We start from the raw sequence: 24,522 nt of genomic DNA on the forward strand, positions 1-24,522 counted from the left end.
TTATTTACGTATTCGGTACTTCTTAGTGTCCCCCATAATGCTGCTAAATTTTCCATTGATTTTGCATCATTTTGTGTCTAGTTATTTATGAATTTTTTGAAGTGTTTTGCTTTCAGTTGAAAAAAGCCAGTCAAAGAACATTTTCCATTATGCTGTACTGTTCTTCAGTATGCGGATGAGATTTTATTTTACATCAAATACTACAAGACACATGGGCCAGGTATCTATGTGTATTTCTGATAATGTTTTGTAGGTGACTGGATGGCATCGGATGTGGCAGATATTAGAGATCTGGATGAGCTGGAAGTATATGGCAGTGAAACACAGACTTCAGTTCATATTGCTTCCTATGCATTTGAGGTGAGAATGTTGGAACTGTTTCACTTACGATATTGTGTATTGGTAAACTGACTCTTCTGTGTGTGTCAATTCCAGGTCTGTGATAGCCTCCTTAATATAGGTCCATGTGGAAACATATCGATGGGTGAACCAGCTTTTCTTTCTGAGGAATTTTCAAGTATAGAAGACCCTGATATAGAACTATTTACCACTTCTGGGTATGGTAAAAATGGAGCCTTGTGTGTTCTTCAGCGATCCATAAGACCTCAGGTGAGTAGATGTGAAGAAAGTGTCAGAGCAATTGTCTGATGCATGTTAAACACCTCAAAAAAAAAAAAAGCTTCTGACATAAATGTCTTTATTTCATTTGTATACAGCTTTTTTATTCTGTTCTGCGATACATGTTAACTGCAACTAAGGTATTCTCAGGCTCTAGCCTTTCATCATCAAAATCTTCTTTTTCTTGTTTCCGCCTCTCCTTCCCTTTTTCATGTTTGAAAATATTGTAGATGATCTTGGGCTATGGAAATTAAAAACTTCATCAGTTAAGTCTCTTGGTAATTTGAAAATGTGATGACAGTTTATCATTGCTTGATATTGTCTGTAGGTCAGTAGGTTTACTCCTAGCACGTACCATTGAAATAGATTAATCTTTTATTTTCATCCAGCCTGTTACATAAAGAAACATGGGTTTTATAGAAATCCATGACAATTTTTGGTGTTTGCTAAGTATTTTGTTTGTTTCACCCTGAAATGCTCTTTTTTCTGATGACGCACAGCTGCCTTTATTGGGTTGTGTGGATCAGTACCTTGGCCAGCACATTTTCCTTACAGAAATCCAGTGACCTTCCCACACTACTTGCCAGTGGAGATGAATGTATTCTTGTACAAATTGTGGAGGCATCTGAGACTGAACACATTATGTAAGCTCTCTTTAACATGTTCAGAAATCATTGCACTTGTGTGCTAAAGCATGTGTTAAGATGTAGGGTGGGAACTGCAAATACTTTGTGGAGGTGTGATGCGTTAATAAAATTCAACAAATGTCTGATTAACAGTTGCTTTAGCTGACATACAATATGTGTATGCAGCAAAGAATTTTCAAACCTATGTTGGATTAGACTTTTCGGCTACTTTTAGATGAGGAATAAAGTCTGTGTCTATTGCACAGTACTGTCAGTTATGTCACTAAGAATAAATAAAATAGAAATTTTTGTGACCATTACACTGATACTGTCGCCTACATTATTAATCTGCAGAACGGTATTTTAGTGGCACGGCCAATGAAATTGTTACACTATGTTGTTTAAGTCTTTCTTAGTTACTGTGGCTCATGGTCTCTGCCTCTGATGGAGATAGAGTTACTGAAACTTTGTGTTTTTTCACACATACTCCATCTCTGTAGGTACTGACACAAAGATGGCATTGTGGCACAGAAAATAGTGACATAAAACAGCCTAGATTACATTTTTTATTTAATTGTAATTGATAGTTTCAGCTGAGTTATATCATTCACACCACAGAGTTTTAATGGACTTATTAAAGTACTTTGATAGGAATAAAAACATGTTAATGATCTGCATGACTGAGGCACTCTCAGGGCAGACACTCCTAGGATCTTCTACCAGCAGTCAAATGTCGCTACCTTTATTTTACAAAGAAAACAGGCTACATTACAGTTGTATTTTATTTTACTGTTAATACCAGTTTTGGCCATTCAGTTTCAGAATGCTGTTAATATCCTGATATTTAAAAGCGAGTTCAAATTCAACCTGTGATAGAGGGTGGAGGCTACAAAGTGACGTAGAATAGTTTATAATCCTGAACTGATTAATTTGGTAGTCAGTCTTTTCAGAATCGTCTCTTTACTGTTGAGGCACAGTACAATGACCTATGACCTATTGTGTGTTTATGGAGTTTTGGAACCGAGTGTGCAGAATTCACATGTCTTCATCTTTGTTGTGTGAGAGTATTTAACAGTTTCTGGATGGTTCTTGTAGAAGTAAACACACTTTCCTGAGACACCAGGGGGCAGTGGCAAGGGGGAGGGGCCATGGGGCTATAGCACCCCCCCCCACCCGCCCCCCCCCCCCCCCCCAAATGGAGCATCATATTACACTGGATAAAATGACTTCAGAAATCAGCGAATATATTACTTCAACAGATTCACTAATTTTTTTTATAATTATGTAGCAACATAGGTTTCAATGTATTTAAAATGCATTTTAACAAAAGAATAAGAGTGGCAAATAGCTTACTATCTAACCCAATAAATATCATTTAACTTAAAATGAGCATATTATTATTTATTAATATACATTGGATGTATATTAATGTATGAGTACCACATACAATAATCAAGGAAGCTAAATATGCCGGGTATGCCTACCAACACTTGAATTGTTAACCCCAGACAAAAACTTCGAAATCGCCGGACATCTGGGTCAAATGGTATTATTTTCCCGGGCACATACATTCTCTTGACACGTTTTTATCTTGAACTCCAAAACAATAACCAAAAACTACTTAAATGGAGGACACCAACTCTCCTTTTGTTAAGCGATATTCCATTCGCTCCCTCCCCCCACCATTAGCCCCCCACCCTTGACCTGACCGACTTCTAGACTCACCTCTGTGAGACACTATTGCTACAAGCTGCTGTGTATGCACTATAGTGTAGTGGTTAGCCTCATTGCCTGGCACATTGTGTCGCCAGTCCATATTCAACCACCAGCAGTTATTTGTTGTTTAGTATAGTATTTACAACTTCTATAATGTTCATGAAATATCTGATGTCAGAAATATTTGTATATTCAGGAATACTCAATGTTTGTATAAATAGCTGCACACTCTGTCCAGAAGGTCAGTTCTGTTTTGGCTATATGTTGGTGTCAGTAATAAATGAGCTTCCAATGCACAGTGTTGTATTTCATTGACAACCTTGTCTTCAGATTTGGACTTGATTGTGGTTTTAACGTGACATTGTTTGGTGGAAGTGCTGGGTACTTCTGTACTCCAATTAACCAAAGTAAAAACAGTCCCTTACAGAGACAGGAAATGAAATACCAGCAGTACATCTTGCCTGTGTATTCAGGAGACAGATGAATTCTAAATAAGCAATAACTCATTATATATAAAAACAAAGATGAGGTGACTTACCGAACAAAAGCGCTGGCAGGTCGATAGACACACAAACAAACACAAACACACACACAAAATTCAAGCTTTCGCAACAAACTGTTGCCTCATCAGGAAAGAGGTAAGGAGAGGGGAAGACGAAAGGAAGTGGGTTTTAAAGGAGAGGGTAAGGAGTCATTCCAATCCCGGGAGCGGAAAGACTTACCTTAGGGGGAAAAAAGGACAGGTATACACTCACACACACGCACATATCCATCCACACATACAGACACAAGCTTGTGTCTGTATGTGTGGATGGATATGTGCGTGTGTGCGAGTGTATACCTGTCCTTTTTTCCCCCTAAGGTAAGTCTTTCCGCTCCCGGGATTGGAATGACTCCTTACCCTCTCCTTTAAAACCCACTTCCTTTCGTCTTCCCCTCTCCTTACCTCTTTCCTGATGAGGCAACAGTTTGTTGCGAAAGCTTGAATTTTGTGTGTGTGTTTGTGTTTGTTTGTGTGTCTATCGACCTGCCAGCGCTTTTGTTCGGTAAGTCACCTCATCTTTGTTTTTATATATAATTTTTCCCACGTGGAATGTTTCCTTCCATTATATTAAGCAATAACTCAGTTGCATATCAGCCGTCTTTCAGTGTTTTCAGAGACATAGGTCAGGACCCAGTGAGATTGATGTACCTTTACTCATGACATGTGCAATTTCAGAGACGATGTGTCCACACATTTCACAGGCTCACTTATAGAGGCCTGGGTTGGCACTCTGATGAACTGCCAAAGAAACAGTATTATTTAAGCAATCACAAACGACTGCTCGGCCTATTCTGTAACTTCTATTACTGTTCTCTATTCAATGTGTTCAGTGCCACACACAACCTATAGTTGATGCAAACCTATGTAGGGCCTTTTTTTTTTTTATCATGGCTTTTATCGCTCATTGTATCACTTGCGCCAATTTGTGCCTTTGCAAGGACATGCCATCTTATCACTTGATGAAATTCACAAGTTTCTTACAACCTATTACTGTGTCAGAACATGTGTCATTGCGACGTGTGTAGAATTTTACCATTGTCAGAAATGCCCAAACCAATCTTACAAAGCCTGGGCTGCAGAGTTACACTGGTTACCGTATTTACTCGAATCTTAGCCGCACCGAGCGAGGTGGCGCAGTGGTTAGCACACTGGACTCGCATTCGGGAGGACGACGGTTCAATCCCGTCTCCAGCCAACGTGATTTAGGTTTTCCCTGATTTCCCTAAATCGCTTCAGGCAAATGCCAGGATGGTTCCTTTGAAAGGGCACGGCCGATTTCCTTCCCCATCCTTCCCTCAACCCGAGCTTGCGCTCCGTCTCTAATGACCTCGTTGTCGACGGGACGTTAAACAGTAATCTCCTCCTCCTCCTCTTAGCCGCACTTGAATCTAAGCCGCACCTGAAATTTGAGACTCGAAATTCAAGGGGGAGAGAGAAATTTTAGGCCGCACCTCCAAATTGAAACAAAGTTGGTCCATTGTAATATGAGACACAATTAGGTCGAATGAATGACGATACAGCTACAGTAGTTTGGTTCGAATCGTAAGCTTAGCAGTTAAGCTTTACCAGGTAGCCATTGCTATGCGTCAGGCGCTCCGTCTGTATTTATATGGGTACCCTTCCTTTTTCACATGCTTCGTCTGGTTTGAATTGATTGCTTATTTTGCTTTGATCTGATAAGCGCCGTTCTCTTTGTTATAGGTGTTTACGTCACTCTAAGCTGAAAATGCAGTATTGTACTGTGCCATGCATTGTTTGTCGCATTCTGAGTGTTTACGGCCTGTCGCCGCTCGCGACGTGGCTTGCTTTGGTGCACGCTACTGCGAAACAATGGCAAGAGACTGCTATTTGTTGTTACTTACACGGCTGCTTTCTTTGATAATGATCAACAAGAAGCAAATAATAGACTGTGTATGATAGAAGATGTTCTGAATGAGAGTCTAGTGAAAATTTTTCTCTGTTTGAAAATCTTTGCAGACGCCTCTTTAGTACATTACGTTCTGCACAGAAATTAGAGTCATCTTAGATTTAAAAATCTAGTCAATTGCCGTGCTTCCTTTCTGACTGTATCACTATTAGCCATAAGAATAATACGAATATAAACATGACATGATATGTATATTCTTCCACGTTTGCTGTTGTCTCACTCTAGTTTTGTAGTTTATTAGGCAGACAGGATTTAAATGAGAAAGCAGCAAACACGAAAGAATACATGGTAAAATGTTTATATTCATATTATTCTTATGGTGAAGATAATACTGCACGTGATTCACAATTCATAAAAGCTCCTATGAGCAACCATCTCTTCTCACAGGTAGGAAAGAATTCATAACGTAGAGTTGGCCATATTGACAAACATCCCAAACAGTCTGGTCAGTCGGATTTTCGTAGTACATTGAAATGCTGCTACATTCGAAGATGAACAATACAGAATTTGTATTTACTTCGTTGCGTAATGTATGAAAATGCAGTGCTTGAAACTCGGGGCGGAGAAATAAAGCTCATCTTCCACCTTTTTTTTTTTTTTTTTTTTTTTTTTACTGACGCAGAGGTTTTGGCGCCAGTATTCATCTGTGTGCCTGCAAAGCATGCCTGTGTAGCGCTACATATATTAGACGGCAGAAGTTAGTTGTGGCGACACCTACCAACATTTTTCAGAACTTCCGCTTACTTTGCACTCGATTCTAAGCCGCAGGTGGTTTTTTGGATCACAAAAACCGGAAAAAAAGTGCAGCTTAGATTCGAGTAAATACGTTAAGCTGTTGTAAATTTGTCACTAGTACCCATCACGAATTCTCCCATGATCACATGGTGCATCATGTTATTATTAGTATGGCCCCGGCTGAGAGGGGGTGGGAGCAGTATTGAAAGTTGCTCAGTCAACCCCTGTTGGCATGCTGCAAGTGTTAATGATGATGGCGAAACTATTCTAGCAATACAACCATTTGACTCAGCGTCGCATGAGGCAGTGTTGGTTACGGCCCCAGCAGCATGAGGGCACATCAGAACAGTGGCTGCGTGACCCCCTTGTGTCTTGCCCGTATTGCTTTGTCCAACACGAGCGTGCTACATGCCCTAAGCTTTAGGCTGTTTGCAACAAGCGTCTAAAGAAAGCCCACATTGCGTCAATGTGTGACTTCAAATGTGATGGACACAGCACTACTGATAGACATCAATTGTATCTGTACAGTTACTGTCTCCCAAAACAAATTGTTTATTGAGTTGTGTGTGTTTAATAAACCGCTGAAAATGCAAGTGGACACAGGAGCTGCAGTGGCTTTAGTAAACACTCAAACGGCCTCTCCTCCCCTCACACAGTTTTCAGAGAAGTTGATTAGCTTCAATATTCAGCAGATTCTGATCCTAGGTCAGTTCTCAAGTCTTGTATCTTACAAATCCGTTTTTCACCCTGTCACCTTATTTTTTGTGGGTCATTTCCGTACCACAGACCGTTTCAGGTTAGATGCATTTCTCCATTGCCGATGAAATAAATTTAGTGTCAGATCAAGTTCTGCATCTGCAACTGGAGTCATTCTGCTCTTGAGTTTTTGTCGTTTTTCCATGGGCTTGGTTGTGTACCGGTTTTCAGGCCCACATTACCATGAAAGAGTCTGCCCGCCTTCATTTGTTTTTGGCGCAGCAGGTGCGTGTCACATTGTTTGACTCTGTCAGGACCAAATTAGACAGTTTGCTGTTGCTGGATGTCATTCAGCCTATTTCTTCCAGTGAATAAGTTACACCATTGGTGATCGTTAGGAAGCTGGTGGGTAAGCTTTGCCTCTGCGGCAACTTCAGTGTCATGATTAATGCATAGTCCATGATAGATACATACCCTTTGCCCCACCTTAACAAGTAGCTCACAAAATTATCAGGTGACCACTACTGTTTCCGAGACTGATTTGTTGGAGGTGTACCTCCAGCTTCCCTTGGATGATATCACAAGGCACTTTTTCATTGTCAATACACCTTTTGACACATACCAATATAAACGCTTGCATTTTGAAGTTGGTAGTGCACCTGCAATTTTTCAGCATTTTTTGGAGCAGGTGACAGTCTGTGTGCCCAACTGTGTCAATTACCTCAATGATATTGTTGTTTCGGGTTCTTCCATCAAAGCCCACCTATGCAATCTCTGATTGTGGTTTTCTGTTTTTCAGTCTGTGGGTCTCAAATGCAATCTTGTCAAATCTCAATTTTTTCAGCTGTCAATTCAGTACCTAGGTTTTCAGGTTTCTCGCACAGGAGTTGAGCTGTTGCGTCACCGTGTTGGTGTAATTGCGGCTTTGCCATGGCTGACCTCTGTTAAGGAACTGCAGGCGTTTCTAGGTAAAGTTGCATACCTATCGTAAGTTTTTACTGGAGATATCCACTATTGCTCAGCACCTACACACACTTTTGCATAAAAATGTGTCCTTTTTTCCTGGTCGCCAGCTTGTGACAGTGTGTTTGCTTTGTTTAAATCTGAGCTTCAACAATCTGCCCAATGTCTGGCCTCTTTTCAGCCAGGTCAGTGTGTTGTGTTGGCTAGAGATACCTCTCAGCATGGTCTTGGCGTGGTGTTGGTGCACAAATACGCAGACGGGTCTGAATGACCCATTGCTGGCACTTACAGTATTTTAACTCCAGTTCAGCAGCAGTATTCTCAGATGGAAAAGGAGGCTTTAGCGATTGTGTTCACCATCAAGAAATTTCATGTCTTCTTGTGTGGTTCTAAGTTCCATTTAATCACAGATCAAAGGCATTGGTTGATCTTTTCAATCCTTCGGTTTCCGTGCCGGACAAGAGAGCACATCATTTTCAGTGGTAGGCTGTCTTCCTCTCCCATTATCATTATCAGATACGTTACAGTCAATGACACAACACACCAGTGCTGCTGCCTACGTTGCCTTCCGATCAGGCTGAACCTGGCATTTTATCAGGAAGAATTTCTTCATTTCTGTTTAGATACTGAGAACCAGAACACAGTCAATGATTTTCCCATCACTAGTGCCACAATAGCATCAGTCATCACACACAGATCCTGTACTTAGTCGGGTCCTCTATATTTTACCGATTGGATGGCCAGAAAAACCCCTGTGCCATGCCTCAGATCCCTTGCGTAATTACTTCTCCCTTTTGCACAGTCTTTCTTTGTTTGATGGGGTTCTTCTGTTAGCTGCAGAGGGCGCTGCTCCCTGGGTTGTGATTACTGCTTGCTTACACCATAATGTACTGTGGCTTCTGCATGTCGGTCATTGGGGGATCCCTCACAACAAAGCTTAGTTCTGCTGGCAAGTGAATTGGCCAAGCATAGATGGAGCCATTACTCAGCTTATTGCTACTTGCACTCACTGTGTTCAGCAATAGACGGCCCCGCAGGCATCTTTTCCCCTCTGGCCGATGCCGCAGCACTTGTGGGGGCATCTACATGTCAGTATTGTTGGGTCCTTCCTAAATAATTTCTTGCTCATTGTAGTGGACACATAGTTCAAGTTTCCCTATGTGCAGCATTGTCGCCCATGTCCGCAGCGCCCACTACCGGGGACACTGGTAACATCCATTTGGTTTCTTAAGAATTTGCATTTTTTTGTCAGACTTGTAGTGTTTGCCATCAGCTCCCCCATTTAACCTCAAACTAATGGTGAAGCTGAACTCACCTGCGAAGTATGTATCTTCAGATCCCCTGAAGCTGCTTTAGACTGTTTTTTGAGTTTGTAGCATTTCACTGTTGCTTCTGCACTACTTTCTTGAAGTCGTAAATTAAGTCATGACTCATTTAATTAACTGTCTATGGCTTTCCAGTGACCTTACTCATTCTAATTAAAGTGGCCCATTGATCCGTAACATACACTAATTGATTCTTCTTTCTTCTTTCGATCAGAGTGTGCATTGAGTCACCTTCATTCTGGGAGAGGCCCCATTCTAGAAAGCGATGTGTGATTGAAATTCCTAACTTAACAGAAGCAATGACGAAATACAAAATAGGAATCTGTTCCTATTTTGGCCTCCACAGCTATCAGAATACAGGTTGAATGTTTTTCCACCTTTGCAAGCTTTCATCTGCAAGAAATGGTAAAGACAGCTAGCTATTTCATTTGGGCCACGGTGGGCAATGACCTCATGCCAAACATAGCAATGCCCTTCCTTGTTTCCCATGTCGTATACTGTAAAATTGTATGTGGAATAATTCCATTTGTAGTAGTAAAGGCTCACATCAGACTGAGGAGTAGCCAACACTTTCTGCAGATTGAACCATGCACTAATAATGGACTTGTCCAAGATTGAACTCATTTTGTCTTTCCTTGTCTTTAAGAAGGTGCTAACATCTCCTTCAGTTGTAGCATTCTGTGATGAGAATACCAAGACAGAACTTACGCTGATGCTAGTCGTTCTGGGATGGGGGCAGTTCTAGTACAGTTGAAGGAGATGTTGAAAAGGCAATAGCTCGTGGTTCGAGATTACTCTCCAAGTCTGAGATAGACTACTCTACAAACAAGGAAGATTGCCTTGCAGTTGTTTTGGACATAACAGGTTCTGGCCATATTTATTTGGTGAACAATTCACTGTTTTGGTGGATCATTATTCTCTATACTGGCTAACTAGCCTGAAGTATCTGTTGGGTCAGCTGGTTAGATGGGCATTGACACATCAGAGCACTGAGACTTCGGGCTTATAACAAAACAGTGGTATACAAAAATGAATGAAAACCCAAGGATGCTCACTGCCTTTCAAGGAATCCTTCGGTGAAGCACAACAATGCGAACAAAATCTCAGTCATCACTAAATTAAATGATATTGGTATTTAACAAAGGGAATATACAGCTTTGCTCAAAATTATAATAGCCTTGAAGGAGGAAACCAATCAAAGGAGAATTCCGGTTGATAAATGGAGTATTGTATAAGAGGAACTATGATCTGGTTGGGCAGAATTGATTGCTCATAAGTGCAGCTGTTTGCAGCCAGTGAGCGTGAAATGTTTCCATGGTGCTCGAGCTTCTGTTCTCCTGGGACTCATAGACAGAAGCAGACGCAGGTATTGTTGGTGAGGTCTCTACCAATTTGTTAAGACACTATGTCAGCCACTGTAAGGAATGCTATTGAAGGAAGCATGTGTCACAGGGCATCAGGTACCAATTCTGCCTGCATCACTGTCATTTGACCAAATTGGAGTCAAAACTTGAATAGATCCCTGAAGGCAACAAATGGGAACAGATGGATAATAGTCTACATTGATTACGTCACCTGCTAAGTTATCGCCATAGCCTTGCTGTCTGTCAAAGCTTCGGAAAACAAGATTCCTTGTAGAACACAACGTTGTGAAGCACAGAGCAACCAGTGTGATCATCTCTGATTGTTGAACAGATTTTCAGTTGAGACTAGTATTAGAGATAATTTCATATTGTGACATCACCCACAGTATGAAAACCGCCTACCATTCACAGACAAATGGCCTCACAGAATGCTTTAATAAGATACTCTCCTGATGTACATCATATCAAACAGAGAGATTGTGATACAGTACTGCCTATCATGACATTCACAAACAGTAGTGAAGCAAGACACTAAAGGCTTCACACCGTTCTTTATGCTTCATGGTCGTGAGACTTAATTGACATGGGGAACAGTGTTCCCATTCCAACCAGGCGACTGTGTGAAACATCTCATCATCAGGACCAAAGAAGCAAAGCTGCTAACTCGCATAAGGACACTGGACACAAAGGGAAAAACCCAAGAGCACTACAAAGTCAAGCACTATCCAGTGAGGTACAGCCTGGGAGATTTGATATGGATTTTTGCGCCAGTGTGGGAAGTAGGACAATAGGAAAAGTTACTAAAGTGCTACTTTGGGCTGTATTATATCCTTTGTTGCTTGTCATACATCATGTACGTAGTCAATGATTATGACCTTTCATTAAGAAGACAAAAGCACAGGGACATAATGCTTGTTCTTCATTTGAACCCACACTACAGTCAAGAGGCGCAGATCAACGACAGGAGGTTCAAGGAAACCCATTCAAAGATCATGAAGCTTTGACGGTAGGAGCTACTTTTAGTGCTCATCATAGTGAAGAGGATGTAATAGCACAATCAGACTACAGGGACATGCCAGTGCTGCCACACAGAGGATCACTGACAAGATGTAGATCCAGTGCGATGTAGACTCCATTGAGAAAAACAGCAGGTCATGTATGCAGTGTTGTGTAGGTTTAGCATCATTGTCTGCCATGCTGTGGTCTCCAGTTCAAACCCAAGAACCGAGCAATTATTTGTTGTTTAGTATTTATAGTTTCTGGAAGGTTCTTGAAATATCTTATTTCTGGCTATATTTTGATGTCAGTAATAAATGTGCTTCCAGTGCTAAGTGTCACATTTCATTGATGATCTTGCCTTTGGATATGGCCTCGATTGTGATTTCGGCGTGACACTATTCCGAACATTTCATTTTATTGCTGTAGGATTGTATTGTTATGTTTTTTGCTGCTTCTGTTTTGTAAGCACAGTTTTAGCAAGAAGAAGTTGTTTCTCAGCATCTGAAACTTTCTCTCATTTTAGTTATCTGAATATCTGTAAAAAAGTAAGCTGTAACATTTGCAGATTTGAATTAAGTATTGAAATGTGTTATGTGTGACACATTACACAAAATTTAAAAGGTGATTAAAAGTGTATATTATTGTCATGTTTGTGGCTATAGTGTTCAGACAGTCTTCTTGAATTTCAATAAAAAATGTGAAGTCTGATATCTCATGTAACCATTATGTGTTGGATAAAGTGAAATTATGGCGTATTTTATTTGTTCAGCATACTGCTTTTCCTGAACCCAGCAAACTACTGTTATGACACTCTGATAGGAACATAGTTATTCGTAGCAGAATTGTTACTTTTGGAAATTTATTTTCATTGAACTTCTTTGCAGGTTGTTACAACTTTTGAGCTTCCTGGGTGCATTGACATGTGGACAGTAATTGGAAATAAAGATGTTGCAGATGATTCATTAAAAGGAGAAAATGAACACACACATGCTTTCATGATTTTGAGCCAGCAAGATTCCACAATGGTGAGCTTTGTCATCTCAGTTATGCATAAATGAAGAATGCTTTGTGCCTCACAATGGACAGATAGTTGATTCTGACACATTTCAAACGTCAAATTTTCTAGTGGGAAAGACAAAGATCCAAGATTTGATTCCCAGTCCGGAACACAGTTTTAATCTGCCAGGAAATTGGCACACTCTCTGCTGCAGAGTGAAGATTTATTTGGGAGGGATTTCAGATTTGTTTTTCCTAAATGAAAAGTCTGGTTGAAAAGAAGAATGAACTTCTGTATTCCATTTTCTTAATTCACATGTAAATTCAAAAACGTAACTAGTTTAATATTGAGGTATTATAATGTGATGCAAAGCCAGAGTAAGTTGTTGCCTTTTATGATGTCACAATAACGTCCACAATTGCATGATTTGTATATCTTTGTGTTTTTTTTTTAACGAAAATAGTAAGCTATGACTGACTAATCTATCATGCTGATTGTATGGTGAAACATAGTACAATGAATTGACAAATAAATCATTTAGAATTTTAATACATGATAAAATGAGATTAATTCAGTTTGAGGACACAGCTATGGGCTGCTTATAATGCTTATTTTTGGAAACAATCTTTATGACACAGTCGTAACCAGATGCCATGGGCAGCATGTGGTGAACAAAGTGTTCATGTGACAAGCATGAACACTTGTTCTAGGGCTTCCATTCAGGCTCATGTTGACCAGCCTGGTGTAGCAGTTGAAGACAGCAACATGAAAGCTGAAGTTTTAAATTTCATGTTCAGGAAATTGTTCACACTTGAGAATCATTCAAACATACCATCATTTGACCATTGAACAGACTCCTGTATGGACGACATGGTAATAAGCATTCCTGGCAAGGAGAAACAACTGAAGTATATGAAAGCAAATAAATCACCAGATCCAGATGGAATCCCAATTCGATTTCACAAAGAGTACTTACAGCATTGCAGAATCCTTGAACATATTCTCAGTTCAAATGTAATAAACGTTTGTGAGACTGAAAAGCTTATGTCCATGAATCATCATGGTTTTAGAAAACATTGCTCATGCAAAACTCAGCTTGCCCTTTTCTCACATGATAACTGTGAACTATGGATGAAAGGCAACTGGCAGATTCCATACATCTAGATTTTCAGAAAGCACTTGACATGGTGCAGGCTGGTAACAAAGGTATGGGGATATGGAATAAGTTCACAGATATTTGAATGGCTCGAAGACTTCTTAAGTAATAGAAACCAATATGCTGTCCTCAACAGTGAACGTTCATAAGAAGCAAGGGTATCGTCAGGAGTGTGCGAGGGCAGTGTAATAGGACCGCTTTTGTTCTCTGTATACATAAATGATTAGGTGGACAGGGTGGGCAACAATCTGCACTTGTTTGCTGATGATGCTGTGATGTATGGTAAAATGTTGAAGTTTGAGTGACTGTAGGAAGATACAAGATGACTTAAGGCCCCCATAAATGACCAAACGTTTGACAAAATTGCTGTTATCTAGCCACGGGTTTGCCAAGCAGGCATGTACACATTCAAAAAATGTTTTTCAGTTTAACTTCACTCTGTAGCTGACACTGTTCGTGTCTGTCAGGATTTCGACAGTAGTGAGAATGGCCACAGATGCAGACAAAGCAGTCCTGGCATTGACTATGTCACTGTGTTTGAAGAAGAAGAAGAAGAAGAAGAAGAAGAAGAAGAAGAAAACAAGATGCTGGTTGATGCAATGGCTTAATATTAGGGGTTTATGCATGAAAATCTGCTAAAGGAAATGTTAATCCCAGAACCCGATGATTACATCAACTTTCTTCGAATGTGCAGTGAAACTTTTGAAAACTTGTTAAGGTCCTTATAAAAGAGCAAACTTGTCTGTCAAGTTCACTCTTATCTAGCCACAGATATAACAAACAAGCCCGTACATGTAAAAAAGAAAGCTTGTCAGTTTAACCTTACTTTTGAAGCAGATGCTTTTCGTGCATGATGTATTCTTGAACTGTAATGGGAACAGCCACAAATGCAGAAAAGCATATCTAATGTTGACTCTGGCTGTATGTTTAAAGAAGAAGAAACCAGACACTGTTCCAGGGAATGGTTTAAAATGAGAGAGAAATACACAACTGGGACCCTGTTATTGGAAATGTTACACCCAGAACTTGACAATTAGATAAACTTTGTGCTGTACAATGGCACTTAATAACTTGTTTAGTGTTACTTTACCCTCACACTGAAGAAGGAGACACAAATAAGTGAAAATTTATTCTCTTCTACTTGGTCCTCTAAATTACAGTTCATTAAAACACGACAACGTGGGAACATATAGCCCACATTGTTTGCAGAAGAACCAGAGAACTATGATTTCTTTTATTTCATTTCACTTCCACATGCATGCATTAATAGTAAAATATTAATTTGTTCGTAACCTCTTGCTGCATAATATAAATCTGGGAAGGATGTGATACCTCTGCCATTTTGGTAATAGTCAGTGCTATCCGTTTTTATACTTGATCGTAGTTTCCATAGTTGTGGAAACTCATGATACAATAAGATAAATCGTAGTAAAACCATTTTTCACGAAACATACGAGGTGAAACATCGACACAAGCAACGTCTGCCATCTTGTCAAACTTTCCATCAATCAAAATTTCTCGCAAACACGTCAAACACTATCTATTCTTGACAAACGCGTCAAACAGTGCCGTACACTGTCAGATATTTGGCAAACATAGCTATGTTTGACAAAATGTTTGATCATTTATGGGGGCCTTTAGACAAAATTTCTAGTTGGTGCCATGAATGGCAGCTAGCTTAAAATTTAAGTTAATGCAGATGAGTAGAAAAAACAAACCTGTAATGTTTGGTTACAGTAATAAAAGTATCCTTCTTGACACATTCAAGATGTTTAAATATCTGGGCATAACATTGCAAAGCGATATGAAATGCAACAAACATGTTTGAAATGTAGTAGGGAAGGTGAATTGTTGACTTCAGTTTATTGGGAAAATTTTAGGGAAGAGTGATTCACCTGTAAAGGAGACCAAATTAGGACACTGGTGCAACCTATTCTTGAGATTGAATGAAAATATCGAAGAAATTCAAAGGTGGGCTGCTAGACTTGTTACCAGTAGGTTTGAATAACATGTAAGAGTTACAGAGCTGCTTTGTGAACTCAAATGGGAACTCCTGGAGGGAAGGCAATGTTCTTTTCAAAAAACACTATTGAGAAAATTTAGAGAACTGGCAGTTGAAGCAGACTGCTGAACATTTCTACTGCTGCTGACATACATTGCGCATAAGGACCACAAAGGTAAGATTTGAGAAATTACAGCTCATGTGGAGGCATATAGACAGTCATTTTTCTCTCGCTCTATTTGCGAGTGTAACAGGAAAGGAAATGACTAGTAGTGGTGCAGGGTACCCTCCAACATGCACCGTACAGTGGCTTATGGAGTATCTATGTAGATGTAAATGTAGACATGCCGCGCATAGCATCTGAAGTTAGACATCATAGGTAGAAACTAGTTATGACTGTTTCATAAACAATGTGATAGTGTCAAAAAAAACTTAATAACTGTTTGAGCTGATTGTACAATAATTCTTGCACTGTGCCTAGTTAAGGCTTCCTAAGCTTTGTCAAACTCGGACTCTTAACACAGGCACTTCAGTGCTATCCAAATTGATGCTCATTTCTTCTTTTACCATATCAGTAGATAATTCATTCCCCTGATAGAGACATTCAGTGTACGTTTTCCATGCATCTGCTGTCACCTCTTTTTTAACAGTGGAATTCCTTTTGCTCTCTAAATTGCCTTTATTTTTAATTTCACTGAAGGTTGTCTTTACTTTTCTACAGGCTAAGTCTGTCCTGATAATTTCATTTTCAATTTCTTCACATTTTTCATGCAATTGTTGTTCTTTAGCTTTCATGCACTTCCTACTGATTTCATTCATAAATAATTTATATTACTGTATTCCTGTCATTTCTTTCTATCCTTGATCATTTGGAGTATTTCTTCTGAATACATCGTTCAGGTACCTTCCTTATACTGATATTTGACTGTCCATCTTTTGTGACTGGCCTACATTTTGACATTTATCATCACATTACTTACAGCCCCAGAGAACTTCTACCAGCCATTTTCATTCGTGAATCATTCTGTATTCATCACCTTTACACATTAATTCTTCCTGATGACTCTCTTAAACGCCTACCTACTCTTCATTGTTACTAAATTTTGGTGTGTGGCTTGTATCTGTTCCTGGGTACACCTTACAATCCAATACCTGATTTCTGTCTCACTGTGATGTAATCCAGACCTTTTCCGAGCATACCTCCCTCTATTTTGATTCCTGAACAGTGTATTTTCTATTAACAGCTGAAATTTATTGCAGAATTTGAGCAATATTTCTCCTCTACTGGCAAGCTTGTAATATCTTGTAACTCTGTCTTCTACCACTTCCCCTAATATAGTGCCCCAGTCGCCTTGATTGGTAGATTGTGATCCGTTTTTCGTTACTGAATTACCATTAAGTGCTCTAGTTTACTCTCTCTCTCTCTCTCTCTCTCTCTCTCTCTCTCTCTCTCTCTCTCTCTCTCCATCTTCTGCTTGTGATGTTGGCATGTACACGTGAACTATATTTGTTGACATTAGTTGTTGTCAGTTCTGATAACAATAATGTTATCACTCACCTCTTCATAGTAATTCATTTTTTGCCCTACTTTCTCATTTATAGTGGCTTCTACTTGCATTATACCACATTGTGCTTCTGTCGATATTACCTTTTATTCATCTGACCAGAAATCAATGTCACTTTTTCCATTCCAGATCACTGGTTCCTACACTACACTTAAATTGAGCTTTGCATTTCCCTTTTCAGGTTTTATAGCTTCACTGCTACATTCAGGCTTGTAACATACATCACCAAGACTTTTAGAATGTTACCCTTTCATTGGTTATTCAGTATTTTTCTTGTGGTCACATCTCTCTTGGCAGTCCACTCCTGGAGATCCGAATGGACATGTTCGACATGTTCGGTAAACATTATGCATCTTTAATTCAGTGGTTTTTGTTGCCTTTTGTGTATTAATCATCACTGATTCTTCCAACTTCAGGTGCAATTTCCTACCACAAGGGTTCCAGTTTCCTGGAGACCATTGACAGAACTGAGAGGACTCTTTTACTGGAAGTCTTTGGCACCATTGATGATGATTTTTATTCATAATCTAAGCTGTGATTAGGATTGAAACCCAAACCAGTACCTTTTTATTAGTAGCCAAAGCCGCTACCCCTCCACCACAGTAATCTTATACAGGGTGTCCCATTTATCTTGACCACCCTAGATAAGTTTGTCCAGATGCAAATTACAAAATGTTTCAAGCAAACGTTCTTTAGCCATCAGAGGGGCATCAGTCAGCATGATTGCCTTCATTGTAGCTTTGTTTTTTACAAAAACATGAACAGTACTATGACTTTTTTCAAGTGGCACCCTGTATTTTTTATTCAGTAATTCACTTCCTCTCCTAAAGACCTATTCAAAAATGTATCACAGTGTACCATTCACTGAAACACAACATTATTAATTACATAACACAACATTGACTTTGAGCCCGGGATCACAAACTTGTCCACATGCTGGGGTTGTCAGAAAACAAATGAAAATCAAGTAAAAACATGACACAAAATTGACTTTGACTCTCCTGTACCATTGCCCAGGAGCAGAACATTCAAATGTGCTCAAAGTGGTGACCCTGGACACGGATACACTGGCGCACTCATTGAATGAAAGAATTATTTACTGCTTCCAATGTTGCCTGCTGAAGAGAATTACAAGCAAGTACGATACATTCTGGCATGTCCTCTGTAGTTGTTGGAATATCGCGATAGACAACGTCTTTAATTCAGCCACAAAGAAAAAAGTCTAGAGAATTTAAATCAGGAGACCTAGTAGGCCAAGTAACTGTTCCTCCTTGACCAATCCATCTGACAGAATACCTTTGGTTCAGAACACGATGTGCACGCAAGGCATTATGTGCTGGACATCCATCATGTTGATACCACATAAGCATTCTGATCCTTAGTAGCACTTCATCCAGAAGAGGAGGAAGAATTCTTCTGAGGAAGTTGGCATATGCTGTGCCATTTAGACTACCATTGATGAAATAAGGGCCAACATCCCACACCAGACGTTAACTCTAGAGAATTTAAATCAGGAGACCTAGTAGGCCAAGTAACTGTTCCTCCTTGACCAATCCATCTGACAGAATACCTTTGGTTCAGAACACGATGTGCACGCAAGGCATTATGTGCTGGACATCCATCATGTTGATAGCACATAAGCATTCTGATCCTTAGTAGCACTTCATCCAGAAGAGGAGGAAGAATTCTTCTGAGGAATTTGGCATATGCTGTGCCATTTAGACTACCATTGATGAAATAAGGGCCAACATCCCACACCAGACGTTAACTCTCCATTGACGCTGATGTTCCACCTGTCTAAGCCACCGTGGGTTGTCGCTGGACCAATAATGTATGTTCCTTGTATTTACCTGTCCTTTGTTTGAGAAGGAACATTCATCGGTAAATAGAACATTGGAGAAGAAGTTTGGGTTTGTCGAGGATTTGCTGCTGTGCCCACTGACAGAACTGCACACGATTCTGGAAATCATTCCCATGCATTCTTGATGTAGGTGTACATGGTAAGGATGGAACCGATGATGTGTGAGAATATGATGTACACTGGTTTTAGGAATGCCAGTCCCATGTTGAAGCTGTCGTGTGCTCACATACGGATTCATAGCAACGGAAGCAAGAACAGTAACTTTGGCAGCTTCATCTATGTGAGTGCTTTGACGATTGCGTTGTCGTGGGTTGAAACTTCCCATTTCCTGAAGTGTCGCAACAAGACGAGAAAACATCCATCAGGAAGGTGGGTTCTTGTCGGGATATAGCTCTCTGTACAGTTCCGCTGCCTGCATTTTGCCTATTTTCAACAACAACAACAACAACAACAATAAAAGAAACATTATGTTGATGCAGTTTGTATGAAGGGAAGCCTTTACTATATGTCTACTTTACACAACAGTATTTAAAAGGACTAAACTACTGTACTAAAATGTACCCGTACATAAGAAAACAGTATTGCAATTACTGTTCTGCTAACTTACATTCCCCATAGGTGAATAGAATTTCTATCTTCTCTTCGTTGGTATACATTCTACTCACACCACTCTTCAACTGATGATGGTTGACAGAATGACGGATGTGCGTTCTACTTATGTTTACATTTGTCCTCTGTCAGCATCAGCACGTGGATGTGGTCCATTACCCCGAGTACCTGCACTAAGCACTGAGAGCATCAACGTCAATGTTGTGTTATGTAATTAACAATGTTGTATCCCAGTGAGTGGTACACTGTGGTGCATTTTTGAATAGGCCTTTAGGGGAGGAAATGAATTACCGAATAAAAAATACAGGGTGCCATTTAAAAAAGTCATACCTCTGTTCATATCTTTGTAAAAAACAAAGCTACAATGAAGACAACCATGCTGATTCATGTCCCCCTGACAGCTAAAGAACATTTGCTTGAAACATTTTGTAATTTGCATCTGGACAAAGAGCTATTTAGGGTGGCCAAGGTAAATGGGATACCCTGTATTTGCGAGAGCCTGGGTTCAAATTCATGTCAACCATCCCGATGTAGTCCCTTCCTAATCCTGGATCACCCAAAGCATGTTCTTGGTCTATGTTAATCTTGCATGTAAGTGCACATTAAACTAAAATCTTCGTCTACAAATTATATTGCTAAGATCCTACATCTCTGGCAATGGATAAGCAATTTAGTTGTGATAAAGTAGTTTATGAATGCACTTTCTGCTTGTGTGTGGTATGTATCAGTGCCATGACTCAAAGCACTTCTGAAACAGATGAAAACCAGTTGTAATGTGGGCACTAGCTATGAGATTTTTAGTTGTTTTATTATACAAGTTTTACAGTATGGTAAGTGAATGGGCTTGTACCATGCACAAAAAAAAAAAAAAAAATATGCAGTTTAGTAAACATGCTCAGCAGTTTTGCCTCAGAATGTGTAATGCAAACCAGCTTTTAGAGGCATTACACGTATATATGACAACAAGACTAAGCAGAGTTCTTTAAAACTTCTGCTTCAGCCAAACTATTTCTTCTTCTTCTTCTTCTTCTTCTTCTCTCTCTCTCTCTCTCTCTCTCTCTCTCTCTCTCTAGACCAGATTTTGTGTATTGGGAGGAACTGTAATAGTTGTTTTAGCTTAGCGTACTTTTGTAATATGGTTTGTGTCACAGTGTAAATAGTTGCCTTGTATTAATATTGTGTCAGAACATTTGTATCGTTAGTTTTGATCTGTTCTTCTGTGAAAGGTTGGCAGACTGAATTATGATGATTTTAAGTTATTATTTCTTACAGATTTTGCAGACTGGTGTGGAAATTAATGAAGTAGACAACTCTGGTTTCAGTACACAAGGACCAACTGTTTATGCTGGAAATCTTGGTTATAATAGATTCATTATACAGGTATTTTATAATAAATCCAAAGATTATAATAGAGAGAGTTACCTTGTTCAAAAAACAAAATATTTAGTGAACATTTAAAGTCTTTTGAGCTTTTTGAAATGGTAATGTTTGAAGTATTAAATTCATTGGTTAGTTGTCATTTCTTCTTTTTTAATTAATTCCTTGTTTCTTGCTCATTTCTTAGTTTATTATGTTCATCTACTGATCTCTTTTAACCGTTTCGCTGGTACAGACATGCATTCCATGCTGAGTAAGGCTTTTTCACGGCTCTAATGCTCACCAAATGCTGCCGCCTGTGTTGAGAGAGGGCATTCCGTCCACTAGGAAATACGTATCATCCAATTGTAAAAAGCTATTAAGTGAAACAGTTTCATTTTTGCACACCTTACAGTCTGATATCTTCACTTCAAATTACATTAAACATTGCACGAAATTTTGAAGGGTCTGTTGTTGTTTGTTGTTGTGGTCTTCAGTCCTGAGACTGGTTTGATGCAGCTCTCCATCCGACTCTATCCTGTGCAAGCTTCTTCATCTCCCAGTACCTACTGCAACCTACATCCTTCCGAATCTGCTTAGTGTATTGATCTCTTGGTCTCCCTCTACGATTTTTACCCTCCACGCTGCCCTCCAGTGCTAAATTTGTGATCCCTTGATGCCTCAAAACATGTCCTACCAACCGATCCCTTCTTCTAGTCAAGTTGTGCCACAAACTTCTCTTCTCCCCAATCCTATTCAATACCTCCTCATTAGTTACATGATCTACCCACCTTGAAGGGTCTATAGAGATAAAAACGTGTTGGGTAAACTTTGTGTGGCTGGTTTTAGCTCATACGTTGCAGTGTATGAAATGTAGTAAGGTGTCAAAATTTTATTTGAAATAGAGAGCAGAATGATATTTCATTTTGTTCTCGAGTTATTGATTTTTATATCCAATGGACTATCGTGTGCGGCGCACCCATTTTCATTTCTGCACATTGTGAATCATATGGTTATAACAATTGTCATATTTCACAAATGGTTCAGGATATTGAAACGAGTTTTTTTGCAAATGATAGCACACAAAGAGGCACATATGTTGTATGATAAATACTAAAACATATTTATTCAACAAGATGAGGAAGTAACTCATCTAAAGCCGTGAGAGCTCGGTGGAATGGGATGCATAAACATGCCAATAACTTTTCAGGAAAACCGAGGGGCCACTTTTAAACAAATCTTCAGCACCTGGGGAGCGGCGGAACATGACAGGTTAACTCGTCCACAGCAGTTGAAGGGGTAATTCATATTCAGTGAAAATTACTGTAGTTTGTGTGTGGCAGTATGCCAGTTTTCTACTTCTCTTGTTATTGTTGAAAACTACTTTAATTTCAGTGTTGGATTTTGTCTCTATCTCAGTTTGTCTTCTGGCAGTGATCACCAATCACATCTCACTTCCAAATATTGATTTCTCATGTTAAAGACACAGTTTGTAATTTTGGTTTCTGAACAATACACATAATTCTGCGGTGATTGCATTCCAAACTTATTTATTTTACATCTTATATTGGGACAGTTATCAAGTATAGACGTTTTTGTCAAAGTTGCTGCTCAAATTGTTCGAAGTTATTTGGCATGATTCCAGAAGTGGTGTGCTTCATTTGTGAACATGATCAATCACTTTTGGTTCACTTTGAGTTGCATTTGATTTGAGGCTATACTGCTACGAATTATTTCCTGGCACTTCTCTATTTTGTATTTGCCCTCAGGAGCAATACATGAAATTGCTTCTATGCATAAGCAGGCAAATTGTGATGGATGGTTGATTTAAACGTATGACCATTAAATTCTTTAACAGATGACTGCTTATTTTTTCTCAGCAATATAACCAGATTATAGCTTTCGTAAGTGCTGCCATTGTGGTATTTAAATGATATAGATCACCATGAATAATTTTGGTATTATTCTCATTTATATTTGTTTTATACTTTTTAAATATGAAAGAGCTCTTGAAATAAAAATTATTCATGTGAACACAAAGTTTATTTTCTGCACACTATTAAAATCCTATTAGTCATAATTACACTATGTTAATATCAGTTCTTGCCTTACATGTAATTAAGTTTGTTTGAGCTACAAGTTTTGCATCACCTGTGAACAGGTTTTCTACTTACAGTTCAGTAGTAAGTAAATACACCCACCCACATGTTTTTATATAACCTTCCCAGATAGCTGTGCATGTTAAAGAAGTTCTTCTGGGAAGGGGAGCTGCGCCGGACCTGGACTGAATCCACCCTGCAGATTAACAATGAAGGCTGGTGGTTTTTAGGTGGTTTCCCATATCCCACTAGCTGAATAATGTCCCGGTACCCAAGTCCTATCTCAGTTACACAATTTGCAAACATTTAGAAAACTTCTGCTCACTTTGACATGAATAACACTAAATGCAAGCAGTTCGGGTACAACCGTTCCATGCCGGAAAGGGGAGGAGGTGATAATGGAGTGGTGACAGGAGGGGTATGCGGCCAACACTTAAATTAATCATGCCAAATCTGTTAATGACCATGCTGACACTATGCCAGTGCAGGACAAAGGCACAAGAAAGAGAAACAGGACTATTGTTGAATGAATGTTATGAAAAGTGGATATTTACAGAATAACTCCTTCCTATGTTATCCGCCCTCCCTTCGCTCAGAGATAACTTGCGCTATGTTCTGGCTACTTGCTAGCAAGCTTTTTTTGTTATAAATCTCCCCTATACATATTTTTTGTGTATAAAAACAACAAAAGAACAGTGTTATTAGCACTTTTAACGATAGTAACATTATAGGCAGTGACCGGCTGTGGCCTTATCTAGTAGCTACCTTTGCTGTTGAGTGCATTCATTAACAGCCATGGTGTGTGCACACTACTAGCTTTCTTTTACTCCATGTTGGCAATTCTGAAGCTTCTTCTTTCCTCATGCTATATTACAACATTAACATAAAAAAAGATGTGTTATAATGTATATAAAAAAGGGGTAATGTCACATAACTGATAACAACAAAATTAATTATTATTTCACTTAAAGGCTATCGGCATCTAAGGTGATGCAACTACTACTCTTGTGACCATAAATGAACAGAACACTCAGAATTGATTCAGAGTACCCCAAACTCAATAAGAAAGAAATTCTTTATGAAATTAAGGGTTAGATACCATGTACTGGAAGGAACGTGAAGACGTTCTGGAAAAAAAACTATGAGATTAGGCAAACCCCCACAAGAAAGAGTGGAATGTTGCCTGTTGTTGGGCAATAGAAAAGAAAATACAAGCATAGATAACCTCCAGTAGCAATAAAACCCCAGAAAAATGGCTGGAATTTTTAAAGATACAGAAAAGATCATCCAAGACAGTAGAAAGATAAAGGTAAAGATATGATATAAACTGGATTAGAGAAATTGAATGAGACCTTATCAAGAAC

General features: G+C 39.2%; 1 protein-coding gene across 6 annotated transcripts in view; it reads left to right on the top strand.

Annotated features, from left to right (window-relative positions):
* Positions 1-24,522, top strand: part of LOC124777949 (cleavage and polyadenylation specificity factor subunit 1) — a 299,452-nt gene that overhangs the window by 85,958 nt on the left and 188,972 nt on the right. For all 6 annotated transcript variants that reach the window (XM_047253499.1, XM_047253500.1, XM_047253504.1 and 3 more), the window contains 4 exons: positions 254-360; positions 436-609; positions 12,398-12,538; positions 20,976-21,083. In XM_047253499.1, the coding sequence (XP_047109455.1) occupies positions 254-360; positions 436-609; positions 12,398-12,538; positions 20,976-21,083 (530 nt within the window). The remainder of the gene's footprint in view (positions 1-253; positions 361-435; positions 610-12,397; positions 12,539-20,975; positions 21,084-24,522) is intronic.

The sequence above is a fragment of the Schistocerca piceifrons genome, chromosome 2 (assembly GCF_021461385.2).
Source record: "Schistocerca piceifrons isolate TAMUIC-IGC-003096 chromosome 2, iqSchPice1.1, whole genome shotgun sequence".
Lineage (NCBI taxonomy): Eukaryota > Metazoa > Arthropoda > Insecta > Orthoptera > Acrididae > Schistocerca > Schistocerca piceifrons.